The following is a 15719-nucleotide window of genomic DNA, read 5'->3' on the forward strand; positions in this document are numbered from 1 at the left end:
GGACGGATGAGTGTGAAAGTGACTCCTCATCCCTCTTCTCCCAGCTCCACTAAGTCTTTGACTGCTTATTTTTATTTCACTAATTGCGCAGCAGCTTCCACTATTAGAGTTGAGCCACAGACGATCAGATTACTGTGCAGGGAAACTACACCATCTACACAATATGCAATCTCATGGGGAGCGGGAGGCAGTGATGTGTTCAAAGTGAGGGAGATATAATAGCCATTAGGGAGCTTTAAGTGATATCTCTGCAGGGCCACCCCGGTGGCAGTCGTGGTATCCAATAACGATGATAGCTAATGCCTACAGCGGAGTGGGATTCCCACTTATCATCATATCAAGTGCAGCCACAGTCTGGGCCTTGATACTGAACTTAAACTACTGTACATGTGAACACAGGAGGCAAACAGCTTTGTATAGTTTGGTTCACCTATTTTTTATAAAGAATTGGAGCCGACACCATTAGTTTGAGCTGCAAATATTTTGGTAATCCATTCAAACAAAACAAAATGTTTAAGGCAAACATGCAAAACATTTGATAACTTTAATATATTTGAAAGCTTCTGAAGTGCGAGAATGTTATGTTTTGTCTTTGGGATCTCTAAGAATAAAAAAATATTTGAAGACATCTATTTGGAAATGTGTGTTTCCCTTTTGGCTCAATTTTATATACAGTACATAGTAAATGCCAATGAAATAAAACAATTTACAGGGCAATAACTTCCATACAATTTAGAAAAGGTTTTAATTCTCAAAGTGATCAAGACTCTGTTTAACCAAGTAACAGTCTGCAATATGATTACTCACTAATTCAATGAACACTAAAGATCTTCAAATGTTGACACTAAAAAACTAAAACACTCTTTAAAATAATAAAATAATAGGGCAAAAGTAATAAAATACAAACTTGAGAAAGTCTGAGGTAGGAAAACCTGCTTTAAATAATCAACAGGGACATTTCTATGTATCTTCTTCAGAACTGCAAAAGTTAAAAAAAGTACAAAATGTAACTAATTGTCTCTCTTGCATCATTTCTTCCACAGGAACTTGTCATTAGTCTTCCAGAGACTCTCCCTCTCCTCTTTTCCTGACCTACCTCTAGCTGCAATACGAGTGTTGATGCAAACCCTCTGTACTTCTGCCGGGTCTGTTAACCTGTTGATGCTCTCCTCATTACCTTCATTCAGGATGTCCCAAAAATCTTTGCGACAGCCCTTTGACACCACCTGATGTGTAGGGGGCTTGTTTGGAGAGGACAGCGAGTCTATGACTGCACCAGAATCAGTATTAAGAGTGATTTTGGATGGAGAAGGCATGGTAAGACATGGACCCACTGACACGTTGGCCAGTGCAGGAGCTGTCTTCGGGCTCTGTTTGACTCCCTTGGGTTTGGGTTTTAGCAGGTCATCCAGAATTGAGGTGTCTCCTATCAGATCTTTAAGGAGGGAACGATGACTGGAAGAAGATGTGGCCTGCTCAGGAGGAGAAGAGGTCAGAGGATTTGTTCTCTGGCCTTGAAGAGTTTCACTGCTCCTGGAAGATAGTTTCTGCCCTTCCTTTGCTGTGGGTTTGGTTAATGTGGTGGACCTGCCATGGCGGAGGTCCTGAGAAGAAGGAATATCTCTGTCTGTGCTTGTCGGGAAAGCAGCAACCTCCCCAGATGTCAGACCACTGCTGCTGGCCTGATCCAAGCCAAGACCACCGAAGGCTCCAGAACCAGAAACACTATTCATCTTTGTCCTCTTATGTCCTCTGGCACTGCAGACCGTCTCCTCCTGCTCGTCTGACTCAAGGCTTGGAACATCACTTGGAGGTTCTAGGGCATTCTTGTGTGGGATATTTTGCTTTTTTAGTGGCAGTAGAACATTATTTTGCAGGTTTCTATGCTTTGTCTGGGGATCAGGAACATCATTTTGTGGGCGTCTAGACTTTTTCTGCTGCACAGAAACATTGTTTTGTTGGGTTTCAGGCATAATGTTAGGTTCAGGATTATTCTGAGAGTATTTAGGCTTCCTTTTGGCTTTTGGCACATCCTTTTGTGGGGTTCGGGTATGTGTTTGAGATTTTGGGGATGTTCTGGTAGATGTTGTGGAGGTAGTGGTTGAAAAGGAGGTCTGTGCTGAATCAGATTCTGGGAAATAGTTTGTGACCGTTTTGTCAAGGTCAGGGTTGTTTAGTGATGTGTAATATTGTCGTAGCCACGCCAGTCTCTGGGTCGAGTTTTTCCTCAGAATCTCAAGTGCAAACTGATGGACTGAGGGGAAGTTCAATTGTTCTGCCATTTCCTCGAGCTGCTGCCTAAACATAAGAAGATAAATGACAAGGCAGAAATTTGTTTGACAAACATCCATGCAAAGAAAATGTGTATGTTTTTACAAGTAATATCAATTGGTAATATTATGTGAATTAAAACATCATATTCACACACATACAGTTAGTACAAGTCCTGACTTACTGTGGACATGTCACATGTGAGCATACAGTGAGGTACTTTAAATCCCACTTAAAGTATTGTCTTCAAAAAACCAGGAAACCCATCGTATTAAATCACATATTCTGTGGGTCCAACAGGCCTAGGATATATGAACAGTTCTCCACATATTCAGGCTCATATTCAGAGACCCATGCAGTATGAGATGTTTTTCCTGAGCTCAAAAGCAGTCATTAAAACGTTGGTCTCACCAGACTTGGGGACAGAAATACTTCAAAGTCACTGTCTGGCATTATGGTGGAGTTATTACCATTTGTGGCTTTCAATGGAAAAACAATAAATACAAGTAAGAGCAGTAAAACATGATGTGAATGTGGTTTCAAATCATTAAACAGCAAGGTTAATTGAGGGGATATCAATATAACTGGTGTATACTAGTTTCCCTCCCTGGTGAGCCTCTGGGCAGAGATACAGGCTCACCCTTGGGAAGTGAGATTGGAGCCATAAAATGTGTCTGTATATGAGTGTTTTGGGAAGGTGGGGGGCGGAGGTGAAGCAGCCGGAGAGACAGAGGTGTGTATTTGAGCAGTGTGTGTCTGTACGTGTGTGTGAATGCTTGTTAGGAAGTGTGTACATCAGTGTGGGTTTGGAAGTCCTCGGGCGATCGTTTTTGGTTAGAGTCAGGAGGGCTGTGGTTGTGGAGGGGAAAACTCCAGCACAGTCTGGCCTGAACATAACTGGGTAATCTTTGGCATGATTCTGGGAAATAGGTGGAGAGGGATTAGCTCAGAGGTGGTCTTTCGCTAAAAACACATGCATATAATTCCTGAGGCCCAGGTGGGGGCGCTCAACACCATACCTGTGGTAAGTTTTGGCCTCCTTCCCTACGCTGCCAGGAATCTCTCTCTTCCTACTTCACTCTAAAGACCACCTTTCTTCTTTTCATTCCCTGACTTGATTTATTCGTATTCAAACCATGCTGGCCGCTTACACTGAGTCAGTTTTCCTTAACTACATCTACCGGTACCCATAACTTTGGTTCTCGTCCATGCCCTCTCTTACCCCCTATGTTATATTTTACAATAGACATGTTTTATTCTTCTTTATTCTCAGCTTTTTTGCACTTTCCCATCTGCTGTCGCCTTTGTTCTTTTTGTCTCACTTCCCCTCATCTCTTCTGACACCTTTTCAGTACCTGCATATGGCTTGAGGAGTCTCTCCAATGATGAAGGTCATGTTTCTGGTTTGGTGCACACTCTTTTTGGCAAAGCTGACTGGATGGTCCACACTGGGCCTCTCCAGTCTGACAGCAGAGGGGCAGGGCGGACTGTCTGGCGGGCTCGATGACAGACTCTGGTACAATCAAGAACATAAAACATTTAAACATACCAAACAATTACCATTACAAATTAAGGACGTCTGATGTTGGAGCAGGTTCCCCATGTCCTTAACGCAGCAGCGCGGGTTCAAATTTGAGCATATTTTTTCCCCTTTTCTTTTTTACTATTTTGGCTGTACCCTCCATTTAAAGGCAAAAAGCCTTGACAGGGCTAACATTTTTAACCTGAGGACACACAACACACACCTGAGGACACACAACACACACACACACACACACACACACACACACACACACACACACACACACACACACACACACACACACACACACACACACACACACACACACACACACACACACACACCGTGTGTATAGGACCTTAAAGGAAAAATTAAATCAGAACTACTATGATCCAAAAATCATACAAAGGAATCAACAGAAGTCCATAAGTGACCATTTTGTTTGCCAGCAGCCTCTCTCCCCTAGTCTGTGCTGTTGGCTGAGATAAGTAGCATGATATTGGATGTAAACATGTGGCATTCGGGACCACAGATGTTGATGGTAAAGGTAAAACAGCACGACTGAAACCTTGTTAAGCTACTAAAATAGATTATGTTTACATCCACTCTCATGTGGTAGTGAGCATATGTGCCTGATACAGTCAATAAAGTCTTTTAAAATACAATTGAATGAATCTACTCCGATTTGGCATGGCATTGGCCTACATCAGTTTTATGTATTACCTCCTGTGTGCCTAGAAGGTGATTGGCCGGGAGCTGAGAGTACATCTTGCGCTCGAACACGTCTCGTACTGCAGCTCGACTCATCCGCTCCTCTGCTTTGCTCCCGCCCACAACGCGCTGGTTAGAGTGGGTGTATAACACCTCGTGTACACCACCTTTAAAACAGAAATATACATCATTAATGTTGAATAAAAAAATTAAAAGTCTCATTAAGAATTATAATCATTTAATCAAAGGTATTGAATTTACCTAGCACACTGTCAATAGTTATATCCTTTCCTTTGGATGCCGGGGATGTCTGACATTTCAGATTTGTAAATGAAACAGCTTTGGGCATGCCTGCTCGTCTCTCGGTCCTGATGGTTGCAGCTATTTGCCCATCTTTTGTCAACTCAAACCTAGATCTTTCTATTTGTGGAGATGTTGAGGGACATCCTGGAGATCTCCCTTTCTTAACAGGAGTGTTTTCCTCTTCTGAAGATGTGAATGTCTCTATGTCCTTTGTGTATTTGGATCTGGCCTTGTCCCGAACACTAGCACTTAGACACTTTTTGTTGTGGTCCAGATTTTCTCTGCAACTTCCTCTACCATGTGAATTTAAAGTGCTCCTCTTGGGACAGGTCTTTGCCTCTATGTCCAAATCCTCTGATTCATCCGAGTAACCCTTAAAGCGGCGCACTTTTGGAACTGAAGTTTTGAGCTTGTTATGTTTCTTTTTGTCAGGTGAGGGATTTCCATCACTCTCCTCATCAACAGTAATGTTTTTATTTGTCCACTCTTTCAGGCCCCGTCTCTTCCTTACATTATCATCACTCTGTTTAAACAATGAGACCCTCTCTTCTTTGCCACTATCTCCATTCTCACTGTCTTCTATGTCTGAACCCCAGGTTTTCGTCCCCAATTTAGGGGGACCGACTGATGCATTTCCTGCATCAGAGCTTTTGCAAATACCAGAGGAGGCACCCTCCACAGTCTCTTCCTCAGAGGGGCTTTCCTCGATACCTGGACTACTGTCCCCTTCTGCTAACTCTGGTTTCCCTTTGACCCTTTCGAGGAGCCTGGAGAAACCGTGCTGAAGGAGACTAACTCGACCAGGACCAGCAGCAGCACTGTTGCCATCCGCTGCACCGGGCTTTGACCCCTTTCTCTTAAGACCCTGTTCTTCATCATCCTCTTCACTTCCACTGCTGAAGTCCAGCACCCCTTTTGGGACATTTGATGCACCTCTGTTCTCCTGGGCTGGTTCGTTATTTGGTACAGGGTCATCTGCAGGTGGGGAATCGCCAGGTTTCTAAAATGAGACAATACAAACAATCAGCTAAGAAAGTGGGGACAGATTGAAATAGAAAGCAATACAACGTAGGTACTAAGAGAACAAGAAATGCATGTCAAAGATTTAAATAGACAGTGTGGGAAAGATTTAGCTCCAAAATAGCACAAATCAGCTTCAAATTCCTCACTTCCCCTTGTTCTTGCCATCTTTCAGTGGAACAGCCCATATGAGATATTATTGTGTAACACAAAACAGATGTTTGTAAAAGTAAATCACAATACAAATAAATGTGACATATGCCCTCGACCATGATGTAATATGAATAAAAGATAGGGGTCAAAACATTTCCTTGACTTGTATGAATGGGAGCATTATGAGAGAGACCACCAACAGTGATTCTAATTTCATCAATTTTCCATCAATTCCTCCGTACTTGTGTGCATGTTGGTGCTCACACGCCTCCAGCCCCTGTCTGCGTGTTAAGACACCCCAGTGTATCTGTGTTTTTGGAAGAATCTGAAAGGCCTCAGTGGAGCAACAGCCCAGTTAAAAAGGACCTGGATGATAAGGGCTATCACTGTGTAAATAAATAGCTGAAAAGCAGAAGATAGGCTTCCGTGTGGTCCGCTCCTTCCATCAGGATACACAAGTAATTACATCTAGCTGTTGCACCCTGCATCAGAGAGAAACTGAGAAGCACACAAAGAGAACCTCGTCCTTCAGTTTTACAAAACCACAAATAATTGAGTGGAAAGATGTGTTTTTTGTAAGCCAAAGACTTTAAGTTATGCTCCACCCAAAATGTATTGCATTGCAGTTATGATTCTTTTGTAAAACAGTATTAAATATTTTTGCGATTGAAAGGGTCGGGAACAGTCCGTTCCTATAGTAGGTTACGTAACACAAGATTCCAGTTGTTGCCGGTTTGCACAATACAAAAGCATCAAAACCTCCATAGAGACTTCTGCTAATGCAAGTAGTCCCTTGCTAAATGTAGGCATATATACTGTACTACATCAGTCAAAGTATAACCATGATAAGGTGACATGAAAGTAGCATAGTCACATTTTTATGAACAAATGATTATAAGTCAAAGTAGAGCCGTTTGAGCGAATTCAAATAATCTTTTTGTTACTTTTTACGGCAATAAAAAAATCATTATATGGATTTATTCTAACCTTCTGAACCCATGCTACCCCCAACAGCTGTGAGGAAAAACTACAAACTTTAAAACCTACAGCAGCGTGATAAAGATAAGAACCGTTTTGGCCATGTTGTTACTTTCCCAATGTTCTTCCTTTAAAAGTAGCATAATACGTCTTATTTTGTCACAGTGGAAGCTGATTATCTTTCCTCATAAATGGGGTGAACAGGAATAAAAAGAAGAATTGAGAAAAGAACAAAGATAAATAGTCTCAGCTAAGGCAATAAACTGAAATGAGATTGCGTGAGATGGTTGACAGACAGATGGTAGGGTCCCTGTTGGAGGTACTCCATCTTTCGCGTGGGAATGGGAGGATGAGGGGGCCGCCTGGGAGAGAAGACGCAGTGAGGGATGGGAAGATGAGAAGGGCATAACTACTCACGCTAACTCCCTCCGTCCCCTCCTCCTTCTCCTCAGCCGTGTATGTGCTGCTTGTCATTACGCCGGCCTCAACTTGTCCTTCTCGCTGACGGGAAAGCAACAAATTAGACACACATTTATCAACTTAACCGTGTCAATAACAAAAATATATTCAATTATGTACATCAACAAAATAATTATCCTTCAGTTTTCATTTTTACTCGGCTGTACAGTTTAAAATTCAAGGAAATAACAGTGCAGTAAGAAACTAGAGTTGTAATGACATTATCAGTCAATTTGACAACATATAGTATCAGTACACTCCAAATAAAATAAATAAACTATACGTTTTCTTGACTGTTTTGTGAAACCTTGTATTGTGACATTGGAAGGTGAGTTGAGTAAGTACGCTACATCAAAACACATCTTCAATAAAACTGTAAAAGCTATGGAGGCTTTCTAACCTCTAGTATCTCGCGGGTGAGGCATGACCCTAGGGTCTGCAGCCTGAAGAGGTTTTTGATCCCAAACAGCTCCCCCTTATGGACACCATGCCCCTGCACTGCCTCAAAGTACCGTCGCGCACTCTCCTTGCCGACAACGGAGGACTGAAGTTGCTGAAAGATAGGACATTTGGAAACACTGTCAAAACATATTATTGTGCTGGTTTTTTTCTGTTATTGTTTGACGGGTGTGTTGTTAAGATTATCTGGTACCTGTTTGTAAATTTGTCTGAGATAGATAACCTCTTCTACGGTGCCCAATGAGATCAGCCTAAGAACAGTCACATCTCTGCACTGGCCAATTCGATATGCCCTGAAAACAGACACAAACATAAACCCAAAAGCACCGGTCAGCACATCATATTACTAGGTACACTATACTGGCAGCTGAATGTGGTAGAGATAAGCAGCATCAGAATAAAAAACTGAAGTATTTGAAAACTTGGCCCACAATCTACCTGTCAATAGCTTGGAGGTCATTGGCTGGGTTCCAAGTAGGGTCAAAGAGTACAACCACATTGGCCCCTACGAAGTTCAGACCAAGACCACCCGCCCTGACGGAAAGAGACAGACATTTGAAAATGGACAAAAATAAGTGCTTGTTCTTTAAACAAACCACTACAGGTTTAAAATGGAAATATGAAACTTTGTTATCTAATTATCAATGTTTGACTAACATGGTGGAAACCAGGCAGAGGTTGATGTGAGGAGAGATGTTGAACTCTTTGACAATCTGGACTCTCTCTTTGGCTTTGGTGGTTCCGTCCAGCCTGATGTAGTCGAGCCCCCCGGCCATGCAGTAGCTCTCCAGCACATCTAACAGCTGGCAGGTAGAAAACAACAACAAAGTGTTCAAAGTCAACTGTTAATAAACAGGCATCCCTACATCTGTCATGTGAATTCACCCATCGCTAAGGTTTAAGAGTTTGTATGGGGTATATAAAAAGCAAAGGATTCACTAACAAATATGATACAAATGAAACAGAATATCCACAGGCATGTATTTAATATATATTTAGAGATACACTATAGGGGTTGCTGAGTCTTGCACAATCACATCTGTATGGGCTCTATGATTACCAAAAACGCAAAACATAGGCCATGAAAATATGACCTCATAGCAGCGAGAAATATTATTACGGTCTCAGGTGACAGCAACAATTACACTCTGAAGAGTTTAATTATCTTTAAACCTCTAATTGCCCCCACACAAAGGCTCACCTATTAATCTATGTCATGAGAAAACCATGCCTCCTGCTACAATTTGTAATCTGCCCTTACAGCCTTTGCAATTAAGTGTGTGTTTAGGCCTGTTTGTGTGTTGAAAGGCTGAATGGATAAGAGCGAGTGTATAGCTCTAAAACCATCAGCGTACTTCTCTTAATAACATAACATTACTGTGAGCCTCCAATCATTTCCCTACAGGAAAACATCTTGCCATGTTGCTCATCTGAATCTTACAATATGTCGTTGCACTCATATTTGCAAACATGCCGACACACAACAATTCTGATTCAAACACAAGGTACCCACAAAAACTGAGCTCTCACCTTGGTTGAGAGAGAAAAAATAAGTATTTTATCTCTCCTTTGCAAGTAATGCTTCATGAGCTTCTGCAAAACCTGAAAGAAACACAGATATAGTCACTCACAGGGAAACAACCCATATATGAGCAGATATGAGCCTTTGTTCCCAAACGTTACCATCATTTTCCCACTGTACAGCGGGTCTGACAAGGCCTCAAATGCTTCGTCTTTGCATCTCTGCACAAAGTCTGGGAACTTTTGGAACACCTTTGCACAGATGCGCCCCACATACTTTTCCTGGAAGATACAAATGAGTTGTTATAGGGAACCAAACTAAGAGATTTCAACTGAAGGCTGGACAAACTTTCCGATGATAGCTCTAATGAACAAGTGCAGTAAATCAGTGATAGGTTAACATGACTCACCTGTTTCTTACTGGTTCCTGTGGTAGACTGAAGCAGTGCTGCATGGTTTGCAATCTTCCTCAATATTGCCAAGTAACTAAAGTATAGACTCTTAATTTCCACACCTTCTGAATTTGTCTGCAAAACAAAGAATCAGATATTATTTGAGTGCTCAATCTTTGTTTTTTTCCACTACATGAGAGTTGTTCGTGAATGCTAACATTAAAGAGTTATTCCCACACTTTGACCAAATGGGCAGTTGTAACTGGCTAATGTTGCATTTGATTTTCTTTTTTAATTCACTGCATTTTATTGTTTTTAAAAAGTAAAATGCAGAAATACCAACTGGATCCTTAAAGGAACATTTTCGCAACATGTTTGTTTAAATTAGTGAATAACCCCCCCAAAAACGTTGTTCACATACAACCCAATTAAAAGGTGAATTTCAGATTTGCAGTTAACAGCTCGAGCTTTAGAATTAAGTTCAACCCATTACAAAACATAGCATACAGAGTCACAGAATAGTCAAAGCAGTGAACTAACTTTATAGCAGCAGCGTCCGCGGTTGCGCCCACTTTGACAGTCACATTTCTCTGAAGACTTCAGAATTAACGTCACATCTTCAGAGTCCAACACCGTCTGATACACAGTCTGCTGAAAGTCTGTCAGGGAGCAATACACCACCTAGGAGAAAACACAGTCCAGCATTTGTCTAAGAAGTGTTGCTTATATACATCATAGAGCTGTGGAAATATGGTAATAGAATATAGTCCAGAAATGCAAAAGTCTGGTTACATTTCACCAATCTTACCCTGTCATCCTTCTTAGGCAGTTGTTCCTTGATGAGAGCTTTAGTTCTTCTGAGGAACAAATGGGAGATCTTCCTCACCAGAGCTCTGACAGTCTTCCTCGCGGTAGCTAGGGCACGTTTGGTTGCGCTGTGCCTCTGCCCTTGCTCAATCGGATCCGAAAAGTTGTTCTTGAAATGTCCTAAGTTGCCAAGACAACCCGGTATGGCCCTTCATTAAAAAATAAAATAAAAATGTCAAACAAAGTTGCAAATGTATCACTTACGTTACGAGGGCGGAATTACTGAAATGTGCTTATAATATGAAAATGGAAAAAGGGTTGTCACATAAAAGTCTCTTCACCTACCAGTCCATGACGCACCACAGCTCCTCAAGGTTGTTCTGTAAGATGGTGCCAGTGAGGCCAACTCTGATCTGATGAAAATATAATTTCTTATTAAAATGGTGTCATATTTCAATATATTTTCAATACAGCAGAGATGAAGACAACTTGTGACTTTACACTTCCTGATGACACCACCAATGCTCTCTACCAAAAGTATATCTAAACCGAATCTAGTTACACACTAGTAATAATACAATTAAAACATAAAGCTCTTTGACCTTGCATTTCAGATCCTTCATGGCCTGAGTGATCTGAGAGTTTGGATTTTTTAGCTTGTGGGCCTCATCCACAACCACAGCAGACCAGTCTATACTGCAGGCAGGGCAAATGTGTATTTTATTAATAAGAACATTAATTACGCATATGAGAATTACATTAAATCCACACATACAGGAAACACGTAAGATATGGTTTGTTGCTTGAGTGAGTTGAGCATGTTTCTTACTTATTAAACTGATCAAGACAAAGGCGCAGAGTCTCGTAGGTAGTAAGCGCAATCTCAATTCGTCCCTTCTTGATACGAGCCAGCTCCTCCTCTTTCCTCAGCCCGTGGACCACCACACATTGGAAGTGACCCCATGTGTCCAGTTCATCTTTCCAGTTATAAAGCACTGAGAGCGGGGCCACAATGAGGAATACCTAGACCAGATTGTGGACAAACAAAATAAAGAAAAATGAATACTCATATCTGTAGATGTACAGTATTGTGGCACATGAACATAGCAAGTATTTAAAATGAAGTACTTATTTATCCTGACATCTTTTATAATTCTGTAAATTTAAGTTAAGTGTTTCAATACCCACTTTGTTGGGTTTACTTTGCTTGGAAGGCATCTGACTCTGCAGAAACTGAGGCCTGTTTTTCTCGATGTCCTCCCATGTGCCTCTTTTGTGCAATACAGCAGCAAGGAAACCAATGACCTAAGATAAGAACAAGAGTTAGAGAAAATAAGAGAGACAGCCACCATAAAGAAAACAATTAGATATTAAGTGTGCAACTATTTTGTACCTGTACGGTTTTTCCCAAGCCCATGTCATCCCCCAGGATACAACCTCTGGAACCGATGTAGTTTTTGTAAATGAACCTGATACCTTCTCTCTGGTAATCTCTCAGGTATCTGTTGATGGTGTAGGGGACACTATCTCCATTAACATCACTCAACTCTAAGGGGACACAAAGCCTGGTGTCTGCAGCGATGCAGGGAAACATAGGTTTCTCCTGGAGGAAGTGATTCAACCCTGGTCTCATGAGTTTTGAGACAGGTACAGCTTCCTCCTCTTCTTTTTCTTCATCTTTTGCATCTTTTTCAAGGTGAGTGAATTGCACCCATGCTGTAGTATCAGAGATGGAGGTCAGTCTCTTAATTGTGGCCTCTTGCAGGGTGCCATCTCTCGGGTCAGGAGCCAAACAACTGTCCCCCTCACGCCATGTTGCTATAATACAAACATGTCATTAGTTTACTCTTAATGTATTCTCATACAACATTTACTTTACCTAAGGAACACACCGTTTTATTAGAAGTGGGGTATATTTAGTCACATTTTAGCCTATGATTTGTTTTAATGGACGGAAAAGATATAACAAGAAATCGCTACACAATAAAACCATAGTATTTGATGTTATTTGATGGAAGAGTAACTTCAGTAAGTTTAGTTAATGATTGCTTGAAAATAAATATGGCTAACTATTTGCTAGCTTCAGAGGCTTTTTGCGTAGCCGTATGATTGTGTCCAGCTCAAATGTAACAACAGGTAAAAATATGCATTTCAGACCTTTCACAACTGCAGAAGATGAAGCCATCAGGATTCATTAAAGGTGTCCTACCTCCTCTTCTTCGTGTGGAGAAAAAAAGTCATGTAGCATTCTAGCTAGCTTGAGTGGCTTAACTTAGCAAACACATTGAGCAAAGGAAAGAACGGCGACAATATCGAACTAAAAACAGAAGAAGTTTATTTTTGTTTATCTAATGCTTTATCCTCACGCTAAGTATACAATGTGCCTTAAAGATAAATAAAGGCACAGAGCAAGAGCAAGAGCAAGAGCAAGAGCAAGAGCAAGAGCAAGAGCAAGAGCAAGAGCAAGAGCAAGAGCAAGAGCAAGAGCAAGAGCAAGAGCAAGAGCAAGAGCAAGAGCTGCTGCAGCTCCACTGCAGCTGAGTGAATGTGTATCTGTTCTGACAACGAGTAAAGCACTTTCGACACATTTTACCGATTTCGAAATACAATTAAATCGTCAATGTTACAATCCACAAAACACAAATTCCGTAAAGTATATATTTTAAGTAATGACCGTTTTTCTCCTTCATTCTTTTTTTCTTTTTACAAATTTCACTGTCGGACATTATGTTGAAAGTGCTTGATAGAATCTAAATTACATTTCTATGAAATAAACTACAACAAAAGTTAAATGCATGTAATTTTCAAGAAATGTTGCCGCCAAGGGAGAAATTATGTATAATAATACAAATAATTGAGTTGTCAGTGGTTTATTAGAGAGTATATATCATATAAAAATAATATATTGATGGAACATTTAGGCTGCAATCCCATAATGTTACATTATGAATCCTACCAAAAACATGTAAATTATAAAAAGCCATCGTCCCACGTAGGCCTACAAATACATTTATGAATATTTATAGATATTATTTGAACATTCCTTTTATTATTAATGTTCAGTAGCCTAGGTTCTCAATCTTATCTTATGATTCATATTTAGGCCTCTTTTATTTCATGGTGTACCTTATCCTTAATATTGCATTTGTACTTTTACATTTAACTTTAATATCATAATATAATAATCAGGCATTCTTTACCTGGTTTATTAATTCAATGTTTATTTGCACTTATTGTCAAGCACTATTGCTTGGAACCATACTGGTTCATATGTTTGTAGGTTTCTATCTTTATGCTCTTTGAGACTGTTTATGCCTTAAATTGTTATAATATATATATATTTTTTTTAATTAGATTTATATAGGCCAAGTTCGTATAAAGTCTACTGCGTTCATAGCCTTTTGGCCATATTGATGAATACCCAAGTTGTTCATGCATAAGACCTAAATCTTTGCATTTATAATCGAAAATAATGTATATATACACATTATGAAATAAGTGTACACAATTCCTGGTCCGATGGTATAGACAAAATTGGCATTAATTCACTGAAAGAAATAAAACATCTGCTAAGATTTTAGCATTAGAAATCCTTGGTCAGAATCAGAATCAGAAATCCAGTCAGTGTATTTAACCAAAAGCCTTGACTGATTAAAAGCCTATAGGCTGGAGTGAAACTGTAGAGAGACTGCGAGAGCACTGACACTGGAGACAGGAAAGGAAACACAACAGCATCAACATATCAACAGTCAAGAAAATTAATTACACATGCAAGTCAAGTCAGAAGATAAAATAAAGTCAGTAAATTCATCTAAAAAGACCTGAGACTTGGGATTCCGTAGAAATACAGAAAAAGAACGGTGAAGAGATGTGTTTGTCTGTCCTTGTGGGTTGATATTATTTTCATCAACAAGCTTACTTTCAGGTTGTCTGTTGCTATGCAAAAAGAGTTGTAAACACACAGTAACACTGTCTCAGTTCTCCATCCCCGATTTGACTTTCCCTAAACGTTGGCTGTGGCGCTGCAGATGAGGCACGACTAGGTCCGCTTTTCGCTATGGTACACTGCCATACAAAAATGTAACTTTTTGTTCCTGTTTTTTCAACACTAGAGATTTATAGGGCAGCTGCCACAGATGTTCTCATAAAGAAAGTCCAAACACTGATGTCAAACAGTTTACATACTGCACTGGATCTGACACACACTTGTTCTCTCACTGAACCACAAGAGCCTTCTCTGGCCTCATTTACAATAATACATTACTGCTCAAGCATATTGAGTTGGGATAAATAGAGCATTGGCTGCAGATAAAAAGTTCTCATCAACAGCACAGATGACTCGTTGAATTTGTTGAGTGACTTTGTCAAGTCGGCTGTAATTTCTGAAATTAAATGTTGGTTATCATATCCTTTGCTCTTTATTAAGTCTTGATGAAAACTTACATTTTTTGAAAAACATCTGATTTATGATGTTTTTTAGTGTTCCAGCTAGTAACCATTGCAAACCCTGCTAAAGACCCAACTGCATTGTTGTTTTTCAAATGTAGAAATATGAATATTATAAAAAACAAACCTTTCATGTTTTAAGTCTTGAATGTTCAATTATTTAAAAAAAACGTATTACACATGAACAATATGTTTCCTTTTTTTAATTTAAAATTAAGTTAAATGTTATTACTCAATATAGAACAAATATATTAAAACATATATCTATTTAGCTATTCTGCAACGAGTAGTCAGAAAGTAAATTTACTCTAATTAAAAACGTGTTTAAAGGCATACATTTAGATGTTTATGTTTTTCCGGGTAAAAGTGGGGCTTGGTTTGTTTAACCTTGAAATGCATCATATTTTATTTGTTACATTTTTTTCTAAATGAAGTAAAACTGGGTCAAAATCAAAACATGATTACTCTGAGCTGTGTTGTTTTATGAGAATAAAGAGACACAACATCCAAAACCTTGAGTAAAGTTAAATGATTTTACCTAAGTACCTACATAAATAAATGTACTTATTTACTTTTCAACACTGCTATTTGGTTTTGGTTGTGAACAGCAATGTATAAATTATATCTCACATAGGCTCCGCCCTCTACTGGACACTATGGGTACTACTCTCTATCAT

The 15719-nt window shown here is 39.8% G+C and overlaps 1 protein-coding gene across 4 annotated transcripts; it reads right to left on the reverse strand.

The window, feature by feature from the left end:
• Nucleotides 1-527: 527 nt before the first annotated feature.
• Nucleotides 528-13054, reverse strand: ercc6l2 (excision repair cross-complementation group 6-like 2). Of its 4 annotated transcripts, none has more exons than XM_034234991.1 (20): nt 12806-13054; nt 11990-12414; nt 11785-11901; nt 11426-11619; nt 11199-11292; nt 10942-11009; nt 10598-10805; nt 10330-10470; nt 9808-9924; nt 9560-9679; nt 9407-9478; nt 8534-8679; nt 8315-8410; nt 8070-8169; nt 7818-7970; nt 7376-7459; nt 4766-5807; nt 4517-4671; nt 3627-3784; nt 528-2298 (listed from the first exon to the last, which is right to left on the reverse strand). In XM_034234991.1, the coding sequence occupies exons 2-20, from the start codon at nt 12227-12229 to the stop codon at nt 1029-1031; spliced, it is 4575 nt and encodes a 1524-aa protein (XP_034090882.1). In that variant the 5' UTR covers nt 12230-12414; nt 12806-13054; the 3' UTR covers nt 528-1028. The 4 variants fall into 4 exon arrangements, with proteins under 4 accessions (XP_034090882.1, XP_034090881.1, XP_034090883.1 ...); XM_034234990.1 differs by having other exon boundaries at nt 12754-13048; XM_034234992.1 differs by lacking the exons at nt 11199-11292; nt 11785-11901; nt 11990-12414; nt 12806-13054 and having other exon boundaries at nt 11426-11539.
• Between the last annotated feature and the right edge of the window lie 2665 nt (nt 13055-15719).

This window comes from Gymnodraco acuticeps, unplaced genomic scaffold, assembly GCF_902827175.1.
Source record: "Gymnodraco acuticeps unplaced genomic scaffold, fGymAcu1.1, whole genome shotgun sequence".
NCBI lineage: Eukaryota > Metazoa > Chordata > Actinopteri > Perciformes > Bathydraconidae > Gymnodraco > Gymnodraco acuticeps.